General features: G+C 52.0%; 1 protein-coding gene across 1 annotated transcript in view; it reads right to left on the bottom strand.

Annotated features, from left to right (window-relative positions):
- Positions 1-689: 689 nt before the first annotated feature.
- The window catches only part of LOC145399501 (uncharacterized), a 28,936-nt gene continuing 10,273 nt past the window's right edge, over positions 690-19,352 (bottom strand). The window contains exons 2-4 of the mRNA XM_080272105.1: positions 2,597-2,747; positions 940-1,065; positions 690-765 (exon numbers count right to left, since the gene is read on the bottom strand). Coding sequence (XP_080128231.1) covers positions 719-765; positions 940-1,065; positions 2,597-2,747 — 324 coding nt within the window. The 3' untranslated portion in view covers positions 690-718. The remainder of the gene's footprint in view (positions 766-939; positions 1,066-2,596; positions 2,748-19,352) is intronic.

The following is a 19,352-nucleotide window of genomic DNA, read 5'->3' as shown; positions in this document are numbered from 1 at the left end:
TCGAAGTGGAGCTGCAGTGCTGGTGTGCAAGTGCAACAAATACGTCAACAGCAGCTGCAATGGTAAGAAATAATTTAAGTTTTCAGTCTTGTGCTAAAGTTTGTTCATAAGATTGCTAGCTTGTACCTTCAACTTGACACAGCTACCAAACACTAAGCAAACCAGAGAGAATAACTGTGAAAATACTACTAAACAAAATTAAACAATTCACGTCTTTTGGGATGTAACATGCTATCAAAAGTTCTATATGTCTGCACATGCGTAAGTTAAAGACCACATAATTATCTTTTTCCAGCATTTAACCTTTAAAAGTGCATTGCGTAATACTGTAAAGAACATTCCCATAAAATAACTGATCATAAAACTTAGAAGAAATGATGCAGCAGTGTTCATGTTCCACAGGGATGCAGACGGCGTACCTACCACGTTGGGGAAGAGGAGGAAGCTGTGATGTGGGCGGAAGCTGCGGCGTGGGCAGTTGTCGTCGTCATCGGCGGAAGCTGTGTGACCGGCGGAAGGTTCGTATGCTGCAGTGGTAAGATAAATTTGCTGTATGATAAATCTGCTTATACTTGCTGACCTTAAACTTTTAAAATATCTGCATGTGTAACTAAAACATCCTTGTGCATACAAACACCTTAAGAGAACTGCTGCTGAGAGTACGTTCATCTTGCGGAGGGTGAGGAGCTGCCGAGACAGAGCTGTGATGTCCCCAGGATTAGATGAGGGCGGGAGATGAAGCGTCAGCGTGGGGAACTGTGGAAGCTGTAAATGGTAAGATGTGTTTTAGTGTTATCTGACTCTAATTACATGTCTTGGTCAGTTAAATATCTGCACGACAGTGAAAATAAACAGCCATGTAGAAAAATAACTTTGATGTCTGTTACAAATACGATCATCTTTCAGGCGGATGCTGAGGATCGGTGCCGGAGTACAGACCTGAGACGCCGGGGCCTGTGTGGGCGTCGTCGGTGCCCGTGGGAGCGTCGTCGGGGCCTGTCGGGGTCTTCGTCGGGCCTGTGTGGGCGTCGTCGTGGCCTGTGGAAGCTGTGGTATTGCTGGCAGCTGCAATGATGAACAGTTTTGTTGACAGTGGCAATCTTGTTGGCATAATGGACTTGGTGCCTCTTCCTAAGTGATTTACTTGTCACTTTAATACTTTTGTGGAAAAAGAGATATACTTACGGCATAACTGATATTGTTAGTGTCATTAAGTACTTTGCAACAATTTCCTTAAGATATCATTGTCATAAGAGGTGTTAATGAAACAGACCAACAAGATTACCGCTCAGATTCCATGTCCAGTTATAGATGGCGAATAATTATGGGAAAAAATAGTTTATGTAGCAGATGAAATAACTCTGAAATAGCTTATCGGACTAGAGATCTGTCTCTTCACAGACACTGTTATTACAGGGAGGGACGTGTGAGCAGAATTGCACTTACTGAGGTGGCTAGAACAGCAAAGAAGGTACTACGAGAGGAAGCCAGAGGACAAGATGAGCAAAGAATACAAGAAATCATGCCTATGACACAAGAGGTCGGAGATAAAATGAGAGGATAACTGAACCGGGATGCCAGAGCAGTGTTGGCATTTCATCACGCCAGGTACAGTTTAGTTATGGCTTTTGATACAGGTATGGCATATGACTGATTATACTGTTTAATATAACGATTATACCGTTGCATACGTTGATCAGCAATTTAGTTTCGTCTCCAAAATGCTTACACGTCTCGGTCTTGAAATCAGTCTATCTATCTATTGCCAGACGCTATAATCCCGTAAGGGGTGGCCATTTTACTGAGTTATTTGTTTTACGGGGGGGGGGGGCACTAACCCTCAGCCAACCCACTTGACACGTAGGCAGCACGTATGGTTTGGTTATATGGTTAACACCCAGCGTTGTAAATGGTTTCTTGGCTTACAAGAAACCATTTGGCTTGTCACTCAATATAAAGCACATGTAAAGGAAAGAAAAGCAATAAGAAGTGACAGGAAAGATGGGAGAAATAGGAACAGAGGAGGGCAGGCACAGAAAAAGAATGATAAAGGCTAAGGAAGAAGTAGGCACCACTACATCAAGTGAATGGATGATGGTCGCCACCACCTACCACAGTCCTTGAAATTATTGAGTTAAATAAGATATAGTTTCAGTACAGTTATTAAAGAACTGGAAGTCCTCGCCATAAAGAGCATTTTCAACGTTCTTGGTCGTTACATTGCAATTATTTAGGAAGACTTTGCTTGTCAAATTTCTACTGCTACCTTTACACTAAATTGCTAGTTTCTTGAATTTGTAGTTTTAATATATTAGAAAAATGTTGGAATCCAGCTGACATAATGAATGGCTGCATCTGACATGCTTATTTTATGGAGACGATACATTAATTTTAGTTTGCTCAAAATTGAATCCCCGTCTTGACTGATAAGTTGTAGCATAATTAACACAGAACTTTGTGCCAGTTACGAAAAAGTGCTATGGATGTGTAACACCGTAGTACTGTCGTAGTCTGTCTGGGCTACGTAATATGGCCGCGAAAAAAAAAAATTCTCCCAAATTGACGAATGAACTGTAGAAATAAATAAGATATCTACTTGGCAGGTGGAGTGAAGGCTGGGATGCTGGAGAGAAGCCGATGGTAGAGAGACACTGGTGATGCTGACCGTGGGAGGGATGATGCTGACCGTGACCGAAGGAGATGACGCTGACAGCGACCGTGGGAGGGACCTCAACAAAGAACCTCATCTGAAGGGAAGATCAGGTAAGTACTTCGCAAAACACTACGTACAGTGAGACAATATAACAAGGGCAAAATATCTCGTACAGTAAGTGACAAAGCCAAAATAATGTAAACATTTTTGACGATAAAAATAAGTGTGGATATTTTCAACAGAGACAGTCAGAAATAACGAATACACTGTTGTAAGTCCTGCTAATTTTATATGGCATTTACAGAAGGGAAATCATCCAGTTTGTACCACCCCAACATACTGCTCGGTGCCATTGATACCTCGTCTTGAATTTACCCCTCCGAGGATCGCTGCCTACCCAGAAGTATCCTCATCTTTCTTATCCGGTAATGTACAAGGACTGTGAACCTCACAATATTTTAGTTGACGTCAGGATATAGTAAATTTAGTTCACGACTTGGTTTACCTCCAAACACTCGGCCTTCAGTTAATCATATCTAGGCTTTGGTCACCCCTTAGTCGTCGTCAGTTCTGTCATAGGGTCGTATCACTTTAAAAGAGCACCAAGGTGTAGACAAGACCCATATTATTCACTTCTTGAAACGTAATGAATGCCTGGCTTTTCTGTATCGTTGCTAACTACACTATATCGTGGAATGCAGGCTGATCACATGAATTAAAGGTGTTTCATAAATAACTCTATAACCTTATGGACTTGCTTACACCTTTGTACTTTTTTTAATAACTCGAGTCGTTTGCCTCTCTTGTCAGTTGGTTAGCTAAGTCCTGCCTCATCACTGGCCCTTTCTAAATTTATATCACGCCCCGTCCTGATTACTTAACCATCTTTCCTCTTTGTTACACCCCCAGTCAGTCAGGCAGTCACAGGCCCAGTCACTCCACAGTCACTGATTCCGCCTCTCAGTACCTTTAACCAATTGACTCACTGATCAGCAGTCGGCACATCTAGTCAGTCTACATTCTAGTCGATCACATTCACTCTAGTCAGTCCACACACTTTATCACTTCAAACCCTTACTGATTCAGTGCACATCCATCACTCCAAGCCCTTCATGATTCACCTCACATTCTCCAGTACTCCAAACCCTTACTGTCTGTCAGTCTACAGCTTTAATCAGTCCACAGCCCTACTGACCCAGTCAGTCCATAGCCCTACTGACCCAGTCAGTCCATAGCCCTACTGACCCAGTCAGTCCATAGCCCTACTGACCCAGGCAGTCCATAGCCCTACTGACCCAGGCAGTCCATAGCCCTACTGACCCAGGCAGTCCATAGCCCTACTGACCCAGGCAGTCCACAGCCCTACTGACCCAGGCAGTCCACAGCCCTACTGACCCAGTCAGTCCACAGCCCTACTGACCCAGGCAGTCCATAGCCCTACTGACCCAGTCAGTCCACAGCCCTACTGACCCAGTCAGTCCACAGCCCTACTGACCCAGTCAGTCCACAGCCCTACTGACCCAGTCAGTCCACAGCCCTACTGACCCAGGCAGTCCACAGCCCTACTGACCCAGGCAGTCCACAGCCCTACTGACCCAGGCAGTCCACAGCCCTACTGACCCAGGCAGTCCACAGCCCTACTGACCCAGGCAGTCCACAGCCCTACTGACCCAGTCAGTCCACAGCCCTACTGACCCAGTCAGTCCACAGCCCTACTGACCCAGTCAGTACACAGCCCTACTGACCCAGTCAGTCCACAGCCCTACTGACCCAGGCAGTCCACAGCCCTACTGACCCAGTCAGTCCACAGCCCTACTGACCCAGTCAGTCCACAGCCTTACTGACCCGTGTGTCCACACCCTATGTTAGTCCTCATCATCAGTCAGTCATTGGTAGTAGGTCAGTTCAATCAAAATACACGTCAGTGACTCACACCCACAACCAGTCAGTCGTCCTACGCCCATGGATAGTCCCCACCTTCAAAAACTCAGGTAGTCCATACCCACTATCACCACAAACCCTTACTGATTGACTCCACAGCCTGCATCACTACATACCTTTACTGATTCACTCCAAAGCCTTGTAAACCCCTGTCAGTCCAGTCTTATGATCTATCAGTCCAACCCCTTAGCCAATCAGACTCCCCAATTATATTTCACTGTCAGATCGTCAGTCTATGCCCTGTGTCACTCAGTCACACAATGTCGCAGTCCACACAATGTCGCAGTCCACACAATGTCGCAGTCCACACAATGTCGCAGGCCACACAATGTCGCAGGCCACACAATGTCGCAGGCCACACAATGTCGCAGGCCACACAATGTCGCAGGCCACACCCTGTCACTCATTTTACACCCTGTCACTCAGTCCACACCCTGTCACAGTCCACACCCTGTCACAGTCCACACCATGTCACTCAGTTCACACCATGTCACTCAGTTCACACAGTCACTTAGTCCATACTGTCACAGTCCACATCCTAGCAACATTAGTCAGTCAGCATCAGTCAGTCAGCATCAGTCAGTCAGCATCAGTCAGTCAGCATCAGTCAGTCAGCATCAGTCAGTCAGCATCAGTCAGTCAGCATCAGTCAGTCAGCATCAGTCAGTCAGCATCAGTCAGTCAGCATCAGTCAGTCAGCATCAGTCAGTCAGCATCAGTCATTTTAATCCTTCAGTCAGCCAATCCAGTCAGTCCACAGTCCAATCCAGTCAGTCCACAGTCCAATCCAGTCAGTCCACAGTCCGGTCTACTCAGTCCACAGTCCAATCCAGTTAGTCCACATTGCAGTCTACTTAGTGCACAGTCCAGTCTACTTAGTGCACAGTCCAGTCGACTTAGTGCACAGTCCAGTCGACTTAGTGCACTTTCCAGTCGACTTAGTGCACAGTCCAGTCGACTTAGTGCACAGCCACAGTCTAGTCCAGTCCACATTCACAGTCCAGCTAGCCAGTCAGTTCACAGTTCAGTCCAGTCAGTCCACATCCACAGTCCACACCCTCAGTTCAGTCCAGCCAGTCAGTCCACACCCCTAGTCTAGTCCAGCCAGTCAGTCCACACCCACAGTCCAGTCCAGTCAGTCAGTCCACACCCCTAGTCCAGTCTAGCCAGTCAGACCACACCCACAGTCCAGTCTAGCCAGTCAGTCCACACCCCTAGTCTAGTCCAGTCAGTCCACACCCCCAGTCCAGTCCACTCAGTCAGTCCAGACCCCCCAGTCCAATCCAGTCAGTCAGTCCACACCCTCAATTCAGTCCAGTCCACACCCACATTCCAGTCCAGTCCGGTCCAGTCCACACCCACAGTCCACACCCACAATCCAGTTCAGTCCGCACCCCCACACACAATCCAGTCCAGCCCAGTCAGTCCACATCCCAGTCCAGTCCAGTCCAGTCAGTCAGTTCACACCCCAGTTCAGTCCAGCCAGTCAGTCAGTCCACACCCCCAGTCCAGTTCAGTCTATCAGTCCACACCCCTAATTCAGTCCAGTCCACACCAACAGTCCAGTCCAGTCCACGCCCACAGTCCAGTCCACACCCACAGTCCAGTCCAGTCCGCACCCAAAGTCCACTCCAGTCCACACTCACACACACAATCCAGTCCAGCCAAGTCAGTCCACACCCTAGTCCAGTCCAGTCAGTCAGTTCACACCCTACTGTAGTTCAGTCCAGTCATTCCACACCCCTAGTCCAGTCTAGTCCAGTCCAGTTCAGTCAGTCCACACCCCTAGTCCAGTCCACTCAGTCCACACCCCCAGTCCAGTCCAGCCAGTCAGTCCACATCCACAGTCCACTCCAGTTCAGTCTGCGTAATTCACACCCACAATTCAGTCCAGTTCAGTCCACATTCTCAGTCCACTCCCGTCCAGTTCAGTTAATCCAGACCCACCGTCCAGATGTTGAGTTAATCAGTTAATCCACACCCTCATTCCACACACACAGTCCACACCCTCATTCCACACACTGTCCACACCCTCATTCCACACTCTGTCCACACCCACAGTTAGTCAGTCCACATATTTAGCTGATTCAGGTAGACATCCTCAGTCTTCACTTCCTGTCAGTATTCGTTTTACCAGTTAGTCAGTCAGTACCTTTGTCAGTACAGGCCTAGTACTTGTATACGTTAACTGAATGTCATTATATTTACTGATTCAGTTGGTCCAGTTAAGCTTTACGCCCACGGAGAGACTATCTATCTATTTATTGCCAGACGCCTCAATCCCGTTTGGGGTGGCCACAAACAAATCGCCTCCAAGTCGCCCTGTCCCCCGCCATTTTACTGCCCTGCTCCCAACTCACACCCCCCTCTCTCATATACCTCTCCACCCCATCCCTCCATCTCATCCTCGGCCTCCCCCTCCCTCTTCCCCCCTCCACCTCACTCACATACACTCTCTTCGTCAGTCTTTCACCCTCCATCCTCTCCACATGGCCAAACCACCTCAGTGTGTTCCTCATAATGCTTCCTATCACATCCACATCAACACCACAACGCTCCTTTATATCCTCATTCGTCAGCCTGTCTCTCCACGTGACTCCACAGGCTCCTCTTAAATAACTCATTTCCACTGCTCTCACTCTTGACTTGTGTCCACGGAGAGACAACTCTGTGAAATGTTTGATTATTTAAACCATGTACTTAATTGTTATTTTCAGCTTCCTACCCTCCACCTGCCACTTACCACCTGCCATCCACCTGCCACTTACCACCTGCCACTTACCACCTGCCACTTACCACCTGCCACTTACCACCTGGCACTTACCACCTGCCACTTACCACCTGGCACTTACCACCTGGCACTTACCACCTGGCACTTACCACCTACCACTTACCACCTGCCACTTACCACCTGCCACTTACCACCTGCCACTTACCACCTGCCACTTACCACCTGCCACTTACCACCTGCCACTTACCACCTGCCACCCACCTGCCACCCACCTGCCACCTCCCACCTGCCACCTCCCACCTCCCACCTCCCACCTGCCACCTCCCACCTCCCACCTCCCACCTGCCACCTCCCACCTCCCACCTGCCACCTCCCACCTGCCACCTCCCACCTCCCACCTGCCACCTGCCACCTCCCACCTGCCACCTGCCACCTACCTGCAACCTCCCACCACCCACCTGCCAACCTACCAGCCACCCACTTGCAACCCATTTGCCACCCACCTGCCAACCATTACCCACCTCCCACCTACCACCAGTCTGACTACCACCTACTCTTCCACCATCCACCTACCACGCACCTGCCACATGCCACCTGTCACCCACCACCTGTCACCCACCACCTGTCACCCACCACCTGTCACCCACCACCTGTCACCCACCACCTGTCACCCACCACCTGTCACCTGCCACTCACCACAACCTGCTACCTGCCACTCACCGCAACCTGCAACCTGTCACTCACCACCACCACCCACCACCTACCACCCACCTGCCACCTGCCACTACCCACTTGCCACCTGCCACTACCCACTTGCCACCTGCCACTACCCACTTGCCACCTGCCACTACCCACCTGCCACTACCCACCTGCCACTACCCACCTGCCACTACCCACCTGCCACCTGCCACCTGCCACTTGCCACTACCCACCTTCCACCTGCCACTACCCACCTTCCACTACCCACCTTCCACTACCCACCTTCCACTACCCACTACCCACCTTCCACTACCCACTACCCACCTGCCACTACCCACCTGCCACTACCCACCTGCCACTACCCACTACCCACCTGCCACTACCCACTACCCACCTGCCACTATCCACTACCCACTTGCCGTTACCCACCTGCCATTACCCACCTGCCACCTGCCACCCACCTGCCACCTGCCACCCACCTGCCACCTGCCACCCATCACCCATCATCCATCTGCCATTACCCACCTGCCACCTGCCACCCATCACCCATCTGCCACCTGCCACCCATCATCCATCATCCATCTGCCACCTGCCACCCACCTGCCACCCGCCACCCACCTGCCACCCACCTGCCACCTGCCACCCACCTGCCACCCACCTGCCACCCACCTGCCACCTGCCACCCACCTGCCATCTGCCACCCACCTGCCATCTGCCACCCACCTGCCATCTGCCACCCACCCGCCACCCACCCGCCACCCACCTGCCACCCACCACCCATCTGCCACCCACCACCCATCTGCCACCCACCACCCACCTGCCACCCACCACCCACCTGCCACCCACCACCCACCTGCCACCCACCACCCACCTGCCATCCACTACCTACCACCCATCACCCACCTGCCATCCACTACCTACCACCCATCACCCACCTGCCATCCACTACCTACCACCCATCACCCACCTGCCACCCACTACCTACCACCCATCACCCACCTGCCACCCATCACCCACCTGCCACCCACTACCTGCCACCCATCACCCACCTGCCACCCCCCACCCACCTGCCACCCCCCACCCACCTGCCATCCCCCACCCACCTGCCATCCCCCACCCACCTGCCATCCCCCACCCACCAACCATCCCCCACCCACCTACCACCCACCTACCACCCACCACCCACCTACCACCCACCACCCACCTACCACCCACCACCCACCTACCACCCACCACTCACCTACCACCCACCTACCACCCACCACCCACCTACCACCCACCACCCACCTACCACCCACCTACCACCCACCTACCACCCACCTACCACCCACCTACCACCCACCAACCACCTACCACCCACCACCCACCTACCACCCACCACCCACCTACCACCCACCACCCACCTACCACCCACCACCCACCTACCACCCACCACCCACCTACCACCACCTGCAACCTGCCACTCACCACCACCCACCACCACCTGCAACCTGCCACTCACCACCACCCACCACCACCTGCAACCTGCCACTCACCACCACCCACCACCACCTGCAACCTGCCACTCACCACCACCCACCACCACCTGCAACCTGCCACTCACCACCACCCACCACCACCTGCAACCTGCCACTCACCACCACCCACCACCACCTGCAACCTGCCACCCACCTGCAACCTGCCACCCTCCTGCAACCTGCCACCCACCTGCAACCTGCCACCCACCTACCACCACCTGCAACCTGCCACCCACCTGCAACCTGCCACCCACCTACCACCACCTGCAACCTGCCACCCACCTGCCACCTGCCACCCACCTGCCACCTGCCACCCACCTGCCACCTGCCACCTGCAACCTGCCACCCACCTGCAACCTGCCACCCACCTGCAACCTGCCACCCACCTGCAACCTGCCACCCACCTACCACCACCTGCAACCTGCCATTCACCTACCACCACCTGCAACCTGCCATTCACCTACCACCACCTGCAACCTGCCATTCACCTACCACCACCTGCAACCTGCCACCCACCTACCACCACCTGCAACCCACCTACCACCACCTGCCACCCACCTACCACCACCTGCCACCCACCTACCACCACCTGCAACCTGCCACCCACCTACCACCACCTGCAACCTGCCACCCACCTACCACCACCTGCAACCTGCCACCCACCTACCACCACCTGCAACCTGTCACCCACCACCCACCTACCTGCCACCTCCTACCTGCCACCTCCCACCTACCTGCCACCAGACACCTCCCACCTACCTGCCACCAGACACCTCCCACCTACCTGCCACCAGACACCTCCCACCTACCTGCCACCAGACACCTCCCACCTACCTGCAACCTCCCACCACCCACCTGCCACCTACCTGCCACCACCCACCTCCCACCTACCTGCCACCACCCACCTCCCACCTACCTGCCACCACCCACCTCCCACCTACCTGCCACCACCCACCCACATGCCACCACCCACCCACTCACTACCTACCACCCACCCACTCACTACCTACCACCCACCCACTCACTACCTACCACCCACCCACTCACTACCTACCACCCACCCACTCACTACCTACCACCCACCCACTCACTACCTACCACCCACCCACTCACTACCTGTCACCCACCCACCCACTACCTGTCACCCACCCACCCACTACCTGTCACCCACCCACCCACTACCCGTCACCCACCCACCCACTACCCGTCACCCACCCACCCACTACCCGTCACCCACCACCCACTACCCGTCACCCACCACCCACCACCCGTCACCCACCACCCACCCACCCGCCACCCACCCGCCACCCACCCGCCACCCACCCGCCAACCACCACCCTCCACCAGCCACCCACCACCCGCCACCCACCACCCACCACCCACCACCCGCCACCCCCACCCACCACCCACCACCCGCCACCCGCCACCCACCTGCCACCACCAGCCACCACCAGCCACCCATCACCCACCTGCCACCACCCGCCACCCACCACCCACCTGCCACCACCCACCACACAACTACCCCCATGTAACTTAACCACCTACCACATACCACCTACCACCCACCTGCCACCTACCACCCACCTGCCACCTACCACCCACCTGCCACCTACCACCCACCTGCCACCTACCACCCACCTGCCACCTACCACCCACCTGCCACCTACCACCCACCTACCACCCACCTGCCACCTGTCGTCCACTTGCCACTTAACACCTGCCACCCACCCACCTACCACCTGCCACCCACCCACCTACCACCCACCCACCTACCACCCACCCACCTACCACCCACCCACCTACCACCCACCCACCTACCACCCTCCCACCCACCTACCACCTGCCACCCTCCCACCCACCTGCCACCTGCCACCCTCCCACCCACCTACCACCTGCCACCCACCTACCACCCACCTACCACCCACCTACCACCTGCCACCCACCTACCCACCTACCACCTGCCACCCACCTACCCACCTACCACCTGCCACCCACCTACCCACCAGAGCATTCCTGATCGCTGACAACTTTACTGATGAAGCCAGCTCAAAATAAAACTTACTTTTGTTTAATAAAATTTGGAAATCTTTTATCATACCTCAATTACCTCTGTCTTTATACCTGAAAACTATTTGATGTAGGGTTGGTGTGGATATTGTGGGGTTGGGATGGTTATATAAGGTGTGGTTGGTTGAAAGGACTTTTATACTGAGGGAAGAATTGGATGTTGTGGAGGGTTGGGAGGGATATCGTGGGGTTGGGTTGGGATGGATATCGTGGGATTGGGTTGAGTTGGGATGGAGGTCGTGGGGTTGGGTTGGGTTGGATGTCGTAGGGTTGGGTTGGGTTGGATGTCGTAGGGTTGGGTTGGGTTGGATGTCGTAGGGTTGGGTTGGGTTGAATATCGTGGGGATGGGATGGACCGGATTGGATACAGTGGATGGGTTGGACTGTGTATTACTGAGTACTGGAATGGATATGCTCTATTACCTATTCCCCTTCTCCCTTTTTCGTTTAGCTGCTGGCTTCTTCCTACTCCCCCACCCCTTGCACCTCCCTCTCCTTTTCCCTATTCTCCCTCCCCTCCCCCCTCACCCCACCTCCCCCCTCACCCCACCTCCCCCCTCACCCCACCTCTCCCCTCACCCCACCTCTCCCCTCACCCCACCTCTCCCCTCACCCCACCTCTCCCCTCACCCCACCTCTCCCCTCACCCCACCTCCCCCCTCACCCCACCTCCCCCCTCACCCCACCTCCCCCCTCACCCCACCTCCCCCCTCACCCCACCTCCCCCCTCACCCACTCCCCCCTCACCCACTCCCCCCTCATCCCACCCCTCCCCCACCCCCCGTCACCCCCCACTCCCCCTTTTACCCCACCCCCTCTCACCCCACCCCCCCTCACCCCATCCCCTTCACCCCATCCCCTTCACCCCATCCCCTTCACCCCATCCCCTTCACCCCATCCCCTTCACCCCAACCCCCCCCTTACCCCACCCCTCACCACACCCCAGGGCCCTCTCTAGGACTATTACAACTGATTCTTTCCTTTTACTCTGAAAATTTCCCACAGTTTAAACACTTTCTCCTTGAATATTAAACCCCAGTTGGCTTCAGTACAGGTGAAGAAAGCAGACACTGATGAAAACATAACTAAAAACAAACTCTGCACCTGTGCAGTGTGATCTCCTCAGACTTTCTCCCGCAGATGTGGTCACGTGGGAAGACAGCAGCCAGACCGACATTCCAGAGGCCATACTTCTCACCACTCCATCCACATCTCCACTCCCCGCCTGTCTTAGCCACTCCATCGATGACACCACCACTACTCGCCTCTTCGCCATTCAGAATTCGCCACCCTGCCCAGAGAGATGCCCATTTAAGTCCTGGATTATAAGACTTTGAAGAACTTTGGCCAGATTATATATGACATGGGTACAATAAAACTGGACCTCCACACACTGCCTCTCTTCGCCTTTCACCTGATGAGAAACCTGTCCTAGCCAGAAAGATCCTTGGTCTTGGAGGAAACACAAGAATTTGCATCGGATAAATGACACTTGGAAATAATGAACCAACTATTTAGGACTACGGTTGCTGACGCTTTTTATCCTATAGAGGAAAACACCCTGTAAAGATTGCCGGAATAAAGGACTGGACTGGTGTTGTTAAATACCTACTTAGGCTGACAACAAACAACAATGTGATATGAACTGCAGAGTTAGGATCCAGAGACAAAGCTTAATTCCCACCGATGTTTTACTTTGAAAATTTATTCTGAATAGGACACTTAACCATGCACAAATACTGTAACTGACCAGCTTATCTATACACATGGAGTAAATAATAGTAATTTTATTCTAGCCATTAGAGGAGATCCAGATACTTTACCTATTATCCCCGGACCTTACCTACCACATGGTTACTAAATAGGGGTGAATAGGACCAAAGGATAGTGACTCAGTACCCAGTGAGTCACACCTCCCTTTACTACCTGTGCCATTCGAGCCTTCATATCAACTTACAATTACCTCTGGCATTCAAGCCTTCATGCTTTTAACTTAGCACTATCTATGGCATTCAAGCATTCATATTGACTTAGCACTACCTATGGCATTCAAGCCTTCATATATACAACTTAACACTACCTATTGCATTCAAACCTTCATGCTTTTAACTTAGCACTATCTATTGCATTCAAGCAATCATATTATGTTAGCATCACCTATGGCACTCAAGCCTTCATATTAACTTAGCATTACCTATGGCAGTCAAGCCTTCATATTAACTTAGCACTACCTATGGCATTCAAGCCTTCATACTTAGCACTAGCTATGGCCCCAAGGATTCATATTAACTCAGCACTACCTATGGCATTCAAGCCTTCATATTAACTTAGCATCATCTATGGCATCCAATCATTCATATTAACTTAGCATTACCTATGGCATTGAAGTCTTCATATTGATTTAGCACTACCTATGGCCTCAAGCCTTCATAGTAACTTAGCACTACCTATTGTATTGAAGCCTTCATATTAACTTAGCACTACCTATGGCATTGAAGCCTTGATACTTTAACTTAGCTGCTTTGAGAACTGATAGTCTTTAGATCTGGCTTGATGAACTCTGATAAAGGTGCAGTATACCCACTTCAGTACCTCATTTGGACTTTGACGAAGGGGTAAACCTGACTGCACAATAGACTTAGAACTTTTACTGACAGGATGGCAAGAAGGCTTTGATAACAGCACTAGTGAAGGGATACATAGGAGTATCTGGATCTACCCTGAAATAGGACATGGGTAAAGAACACCATTACGTACACTGGATACAATAGCTGGTCAGACTTTCATGCAGTGTGTCTGCAGTACACTCATTGCAGGTTTCCTTATCAAGATACCTTAAGTACACATGGGAAAAAACCTGAATGGAGAACACTAAAGTAAGAAGTACTATGAAAACTACCAACCAGCGAGATGACCTGGAGGGCCAGTGTACAGGAGCTTCAGCACCAGAGTATATATAAAAGTCTGGCAGTAACATGAATAAACTGCAGGCACCAGAGGAAATAACTCTGGAGGATTATAAACAGCCGAAATAAGGCTATTACTGCTAGTCAAGGCAGTACTAATTGCACTAAGTAATGAAGCTAGTCAGTCTTGTACAAATACTGTAGTTACCCATCAATAAACCATAGCTGACCAAAGTACTGGTTTTCCTGTACCGGGGGGAGGGGGTCTGCACAAAGTCCGAAATAAGGGTTTTGCATCCGTAGATTTTAGTTGAAATAGAGGTTCTACATCCGTAGAGTTTTTACACAACCTCGTCAGATTCTAAGTTGAATTAAGGGTTTTTTAGATTTTATACCAAACCATAAAATAGTCTAAGTTGAAATAGGGGTTTTACATCCGTAGAGTTTCTAGTTGAAACGGGTTTTACATCCGTAGAGTTTTTAGTTGAAACGTGTTTTACATCCGTAGAGTTTGTTAAGGTAAAGTAGGTGTACCCCCCCCTCTATTGGTCACAGTTCCTAAGTTGAAGTAGGGCTTTTATATCCCTAGACTTTATACCCACTTCTCTGGTGGGTATAAAGTCTAAGTCCGAAGTAAGGGTTTTGGTGCCCTTAAGACTTATACCAGATCCAGTCACTCGATAAAATCCTAAGTCCAAATTGGAGTGCTTTTTGGACTTAGGATTTTTCAACATGGTGGAACTGGTATAAAGTCAAAGTTGAATTGTGGTTTTTTATACCCAAGAGTTTATACCAGCAAGTTAACTTGCGCTGGAGTCTACTGTGTACTCTGTTCCATGTCTTTGGGAAGTAGAATATAGCATTGTATGCTTTCTGTGCATACTTTACTTTTTCTGTGATATTGTATTTTAGTCATTTGTAATACCATAAAGGGCAAAGTAAAGTTGATATACAGCTGATTCTTTTATTATCTTTAGTGTTTTACAAGAGTTTACAATTACAATACATTTACAAAGTATACAAGTAGCAATGGCAGCAGCTGTTAGGTTACTCTGGCAGAAGATTTTATATATTAAAGTATCTCAAAGTATATCACAAAAGTATTGGACTAGAGCAAATGTTTCAAGTATTATCAAAGTATATCAGTTAAATACGGGCAAGATACCTTTAGCAATTAATATTATGTAGTAGGTCCTATGTCTATCTCCAACTCGCTCCCTCGCTCCTACTCGCCCTTCTACCCTCTCTCCATCACGCTCTCTAGAACGACAGAAAAAGAAAAAGCGCATAAAAAAGTAAAGGTGGGGAAGAGAAAGAAGCACTAAAGCAGACAGACACTAACAGACAGACACACCATCCCAGCAAGTTCGGCTGCGCTGAGGACAGGCAGACAGGACAGACGGAGAGGAAGATGGAAGTGGAAGAAGTCCCCCCTTTCCCGCCTCCCCCCACCCCACCTCCCTCCCCAGACCCACCTACCTGCCACACCCAGCCTAGTATGCTGGGAACTACACACACACACACACACACACACACACACACACACACACACACACACACACACACACACACACAAACTCACGCACACACAATCACACCCTAAAGGAAAATACAAAGAAAAATACAACCTGTCACCTGTCCTGTCCGGCGCTCCGATCTCCCTGCAGGCTCTCCGGTCTCCCCTGGTCTCTCGGCCTTCTCGTCTCTCCCTCGCAGCCGTCTCTGCATCGCCTGGGGAAATACAGGAACATCAAAGGTGCCTAAGGAATGTAATGCCTACCAGAGTAACGCTATACAGGTGCCGCCACAGCTGCTGCTACTCTCCCTAGCACCTCTGCAGGGCTTGCCAAGTTCTCGAGCGGCCATCTCGTCGTCTACAGCTGCCATTTCTTCCGTAGTTGCCATCCCTTCTTCTGAGGTTGCCATGTCTTCTGAGGTTGCCATCTCGTTTTCTGAGGTTGCAACCTTGTCTGGGGCTGCAGCTTCGCCTTCCCCCTTGCCTGCAGTTGCCATCTCGCTGGCCAGGGTTGACATCTCGTCCTCCGTCGTTTCCATCTATTTCTGTGGAGCAAATATCAATTAGGCCAAAGTACGCACTATATGCTACTGCTGAGCCTATGTCCCGTATTCTGGGTGGCATAGGAGGCTTCGTAGCGCATTTCCCTGAGAGATTTATTTTCCATAACACCAGCATTATATTGCAAACTTACGTCAATGTCTTCTAACCCCAACTTGTCACCCAATTCCTTCCCATTCCACACATCCTTCCTTTAAGTTCTTCACAGCCATACTGTACTATCACCACACCCACACTACCACCACCACCACCACAGCCACACTCCATCACAACCACACTCCGTCGTAATACAACCACCAGCATAACATTATCACCACTACCACAACCACGTACTACCACCACCATCACAACCACACACCACCACCACCAACACCGCTGACACCACCGTCACAACCACCACACAGCTGTCAGTGCTCTCGTGCAAAATTTGAGAGAGAGAGAGAGAGAGAGAGAGAGAGAGATTTGTGTGCGTGTGCGTTTCGTGCGTGTGTGTGTGTGTGTGTGTGTGTGTGTGTGTGTGTGCGCGCGTGTGTGTGCGTGTGCGTGTGTGTGTGTGCGTATGCGTGTGAAAATAACTCTTTTAACAATAAACAAAATGCATGACTAAGTGTACGATGTGAGAAAAGCTCAGAAAAAAATATTTCAAATTTCAAAAAGTTTAATAATGGTTCAAATACCTTTTACTTGGGGAGAAAGCTATTATTTCCCACTCCTGTTGTCTCTCGTGTCGGTGTGAATATCCTTTGCTTGCCTGGCCGTGAAAATATCCTCTGCCTGCTTGGTCGTGCGAAAATCCTCTTCTTTCTTCGTGTCAATGGAAAAATTCAACCTGAGAGGTGGAGAGCAGAGGTGTGAGGGTACGGGAGGTTTGACTGGTAGCGGGGAGATGGGAGGGGGGGTAGAAGGAAGAGGTGAGGGGGTAGGGAAGAGGTGAGGGGGTAGGGAAGAGGTGAGGGGGTAGGGAAGAGATGAGGGGGTAGGGAAGAGGTGGGGGGTAGGGAAGAGGTGGGGGGTAGGGAAGAGGTGGGGGGTAGGGAAGAGGTGGGGGGTAAGGAACAGGGGAGGGGGGTTGAGAGAAGAGATGAGGGGGTAGGGAAGAGGTAAGGGGTAGAGGGAAGAGGTGAGGGGGTAGAGGGAAGAGGTGAGGGGTAGGGAAGAGGTGAGGGGGTTAGAGGGAAGAGGTGAGGGGGTAGGCAAGACGTGAGGGGGTAGGGAAGAGGTGGGGGGGTAAAGAAGAGATGAGGGGGTAGGGAAGCGATGAGGGGGTAGGGAAGAGGTGGGGGGTAGGGAAGAGGTGAGGGGGTAGGGAAGAGATGAGGGCGTAGGGAAGAGATGAGGGCGTAGGGAAGAGGTGAGGGAGTAGGGAAGAGGTGAGGGAGTAGGGAAGAGGTGAGGTGGGTAGGCAAGAGGGGAGGGGGTAGGCAAGAGGGGAGGGGGTAGGCAAGAGGGGAGGGGGGTAGGCAAGAGGTGAGGGGAGTAGAGGGAAGAGGTGAGGGGGTGGGGAAGAGGTGAGGTGGGTAGGCAAGAGGGGAGGGGGTGGGGAAGAGGTGAGGTGGGTAGGCAAGAGGGGAGGGGGTAGGCAAGAGGTGAGGGGGGTAGAGGGAAGAGGTGAGGGGGTAGGGAAGAGGTGAGGGGGTAGGGAAGGGGAGAGGGAGTAGGGAAGGGGAGAGGGGGTAGGGAAGGGGGAAGGGGGGAGGGAAGGGGGGAGGGGGTAGGGAAGGGGGGTGGGGGGAGGGAAGAGGGAAGGGGGAGGGGGGAGGGAAAAGGTTAGGGGTAGGGAAGGGGGGAGGGGGAGGGAAAAGGTGAGGGGTAGGGAAGGGGGGAGGGGGGTAGAGGGAAGAGGGGAGGGGGGTAGAGGAAAGAGGGGAGGGGAGGGGGGTAGAGGGAAGAGGGGAGGGGGTAGAGAAGAGGGGAAGGGGGTAGAGAAGAGGGGAAGGGGGTAAAGAAGAGAGGAGAGGGTAGAGGGATGAGGTGAGGGGGTAGAGGGAAAAGGTGAGGGGGTAGGGAAAAGGTGAGGGGGTAGGGAAGAGGTGAGGGGGTAGGGAAGAGGTGAGGGGGTAGGGAAGAGGGGAGGGGGTAGAGGGAAGAGGGGAGGCGGGTAGAGGGAAGAGGGGAGGGGGTAGAGGGAAGAGGGGAGAGGGTAGAGGGAAGAAATGAGGGGGTAGGGAAGAGGGGAGGGGGTAGGGAAGAGGGGAGGGGGTAGGGAAGAGGGGAGGGGGTAGAGGGAAGAGGGGAGGGGGTAGAGGGAAGAGGGGAGGGGGTAGAGGGAAGAGGGGAGGGGGTAGAGGGAAGAGGGTAGGGGGGTAGAGGGAAGAGGGGAGGGGGGTAGAGGGAAGAGGGGAGGGGGTAGGGAAGAAATGAGGGGGTAGGGAAGAGGGGAGTGGTAGAGGGAAGAGGTGAGGGGGTAGAGGGAAGAGGTGAGGGGGTAGAGGGAAAAGGTGAGGGGGTAGAGGGAAGAGGTGAGGGGGTAAGGAAGAGGTGAGAGGGTACAGGGAAGAGGGGACGGTGGTTGAGGGAAGAGGTGAGGGGGTAGGGAAGGGGGACTGGAGTAGCGGGCATAGAGAAGGTGAGAGTTTAGAGATGGTGTGTACAATTAGCCACTGCTACGACGCCAAAACACAAAAATCTACCTCTGGAAATATATCAGTGTGGTTGTTTGTAAATGTTGGCAAATTTAACAATGGTATTTAACATATTTTCCATCGGCTGTTTAATTGGCAAGGAGTGTTTGGGACTTTTCATAAACCTCAGGGCACCTTCG

Source organism: Coenobita brevimanus, chromosome 49 (genome assembly GCF_032717465.1).
Source record: "Coenobita brevimanus isolate Jiangsu-jjx chromosome 49, ASM3271746v2, whole genome shotgun sequence".
NCBI lineage: Eukaryota > Metazoa > Arthropoda > Malacostraca > Decapoda > Coenobitidae > Coenobita > Coenobita brevimanus.
This window is presented reverse-complemented; position numbering and strand designations above follow the sequence as displayed.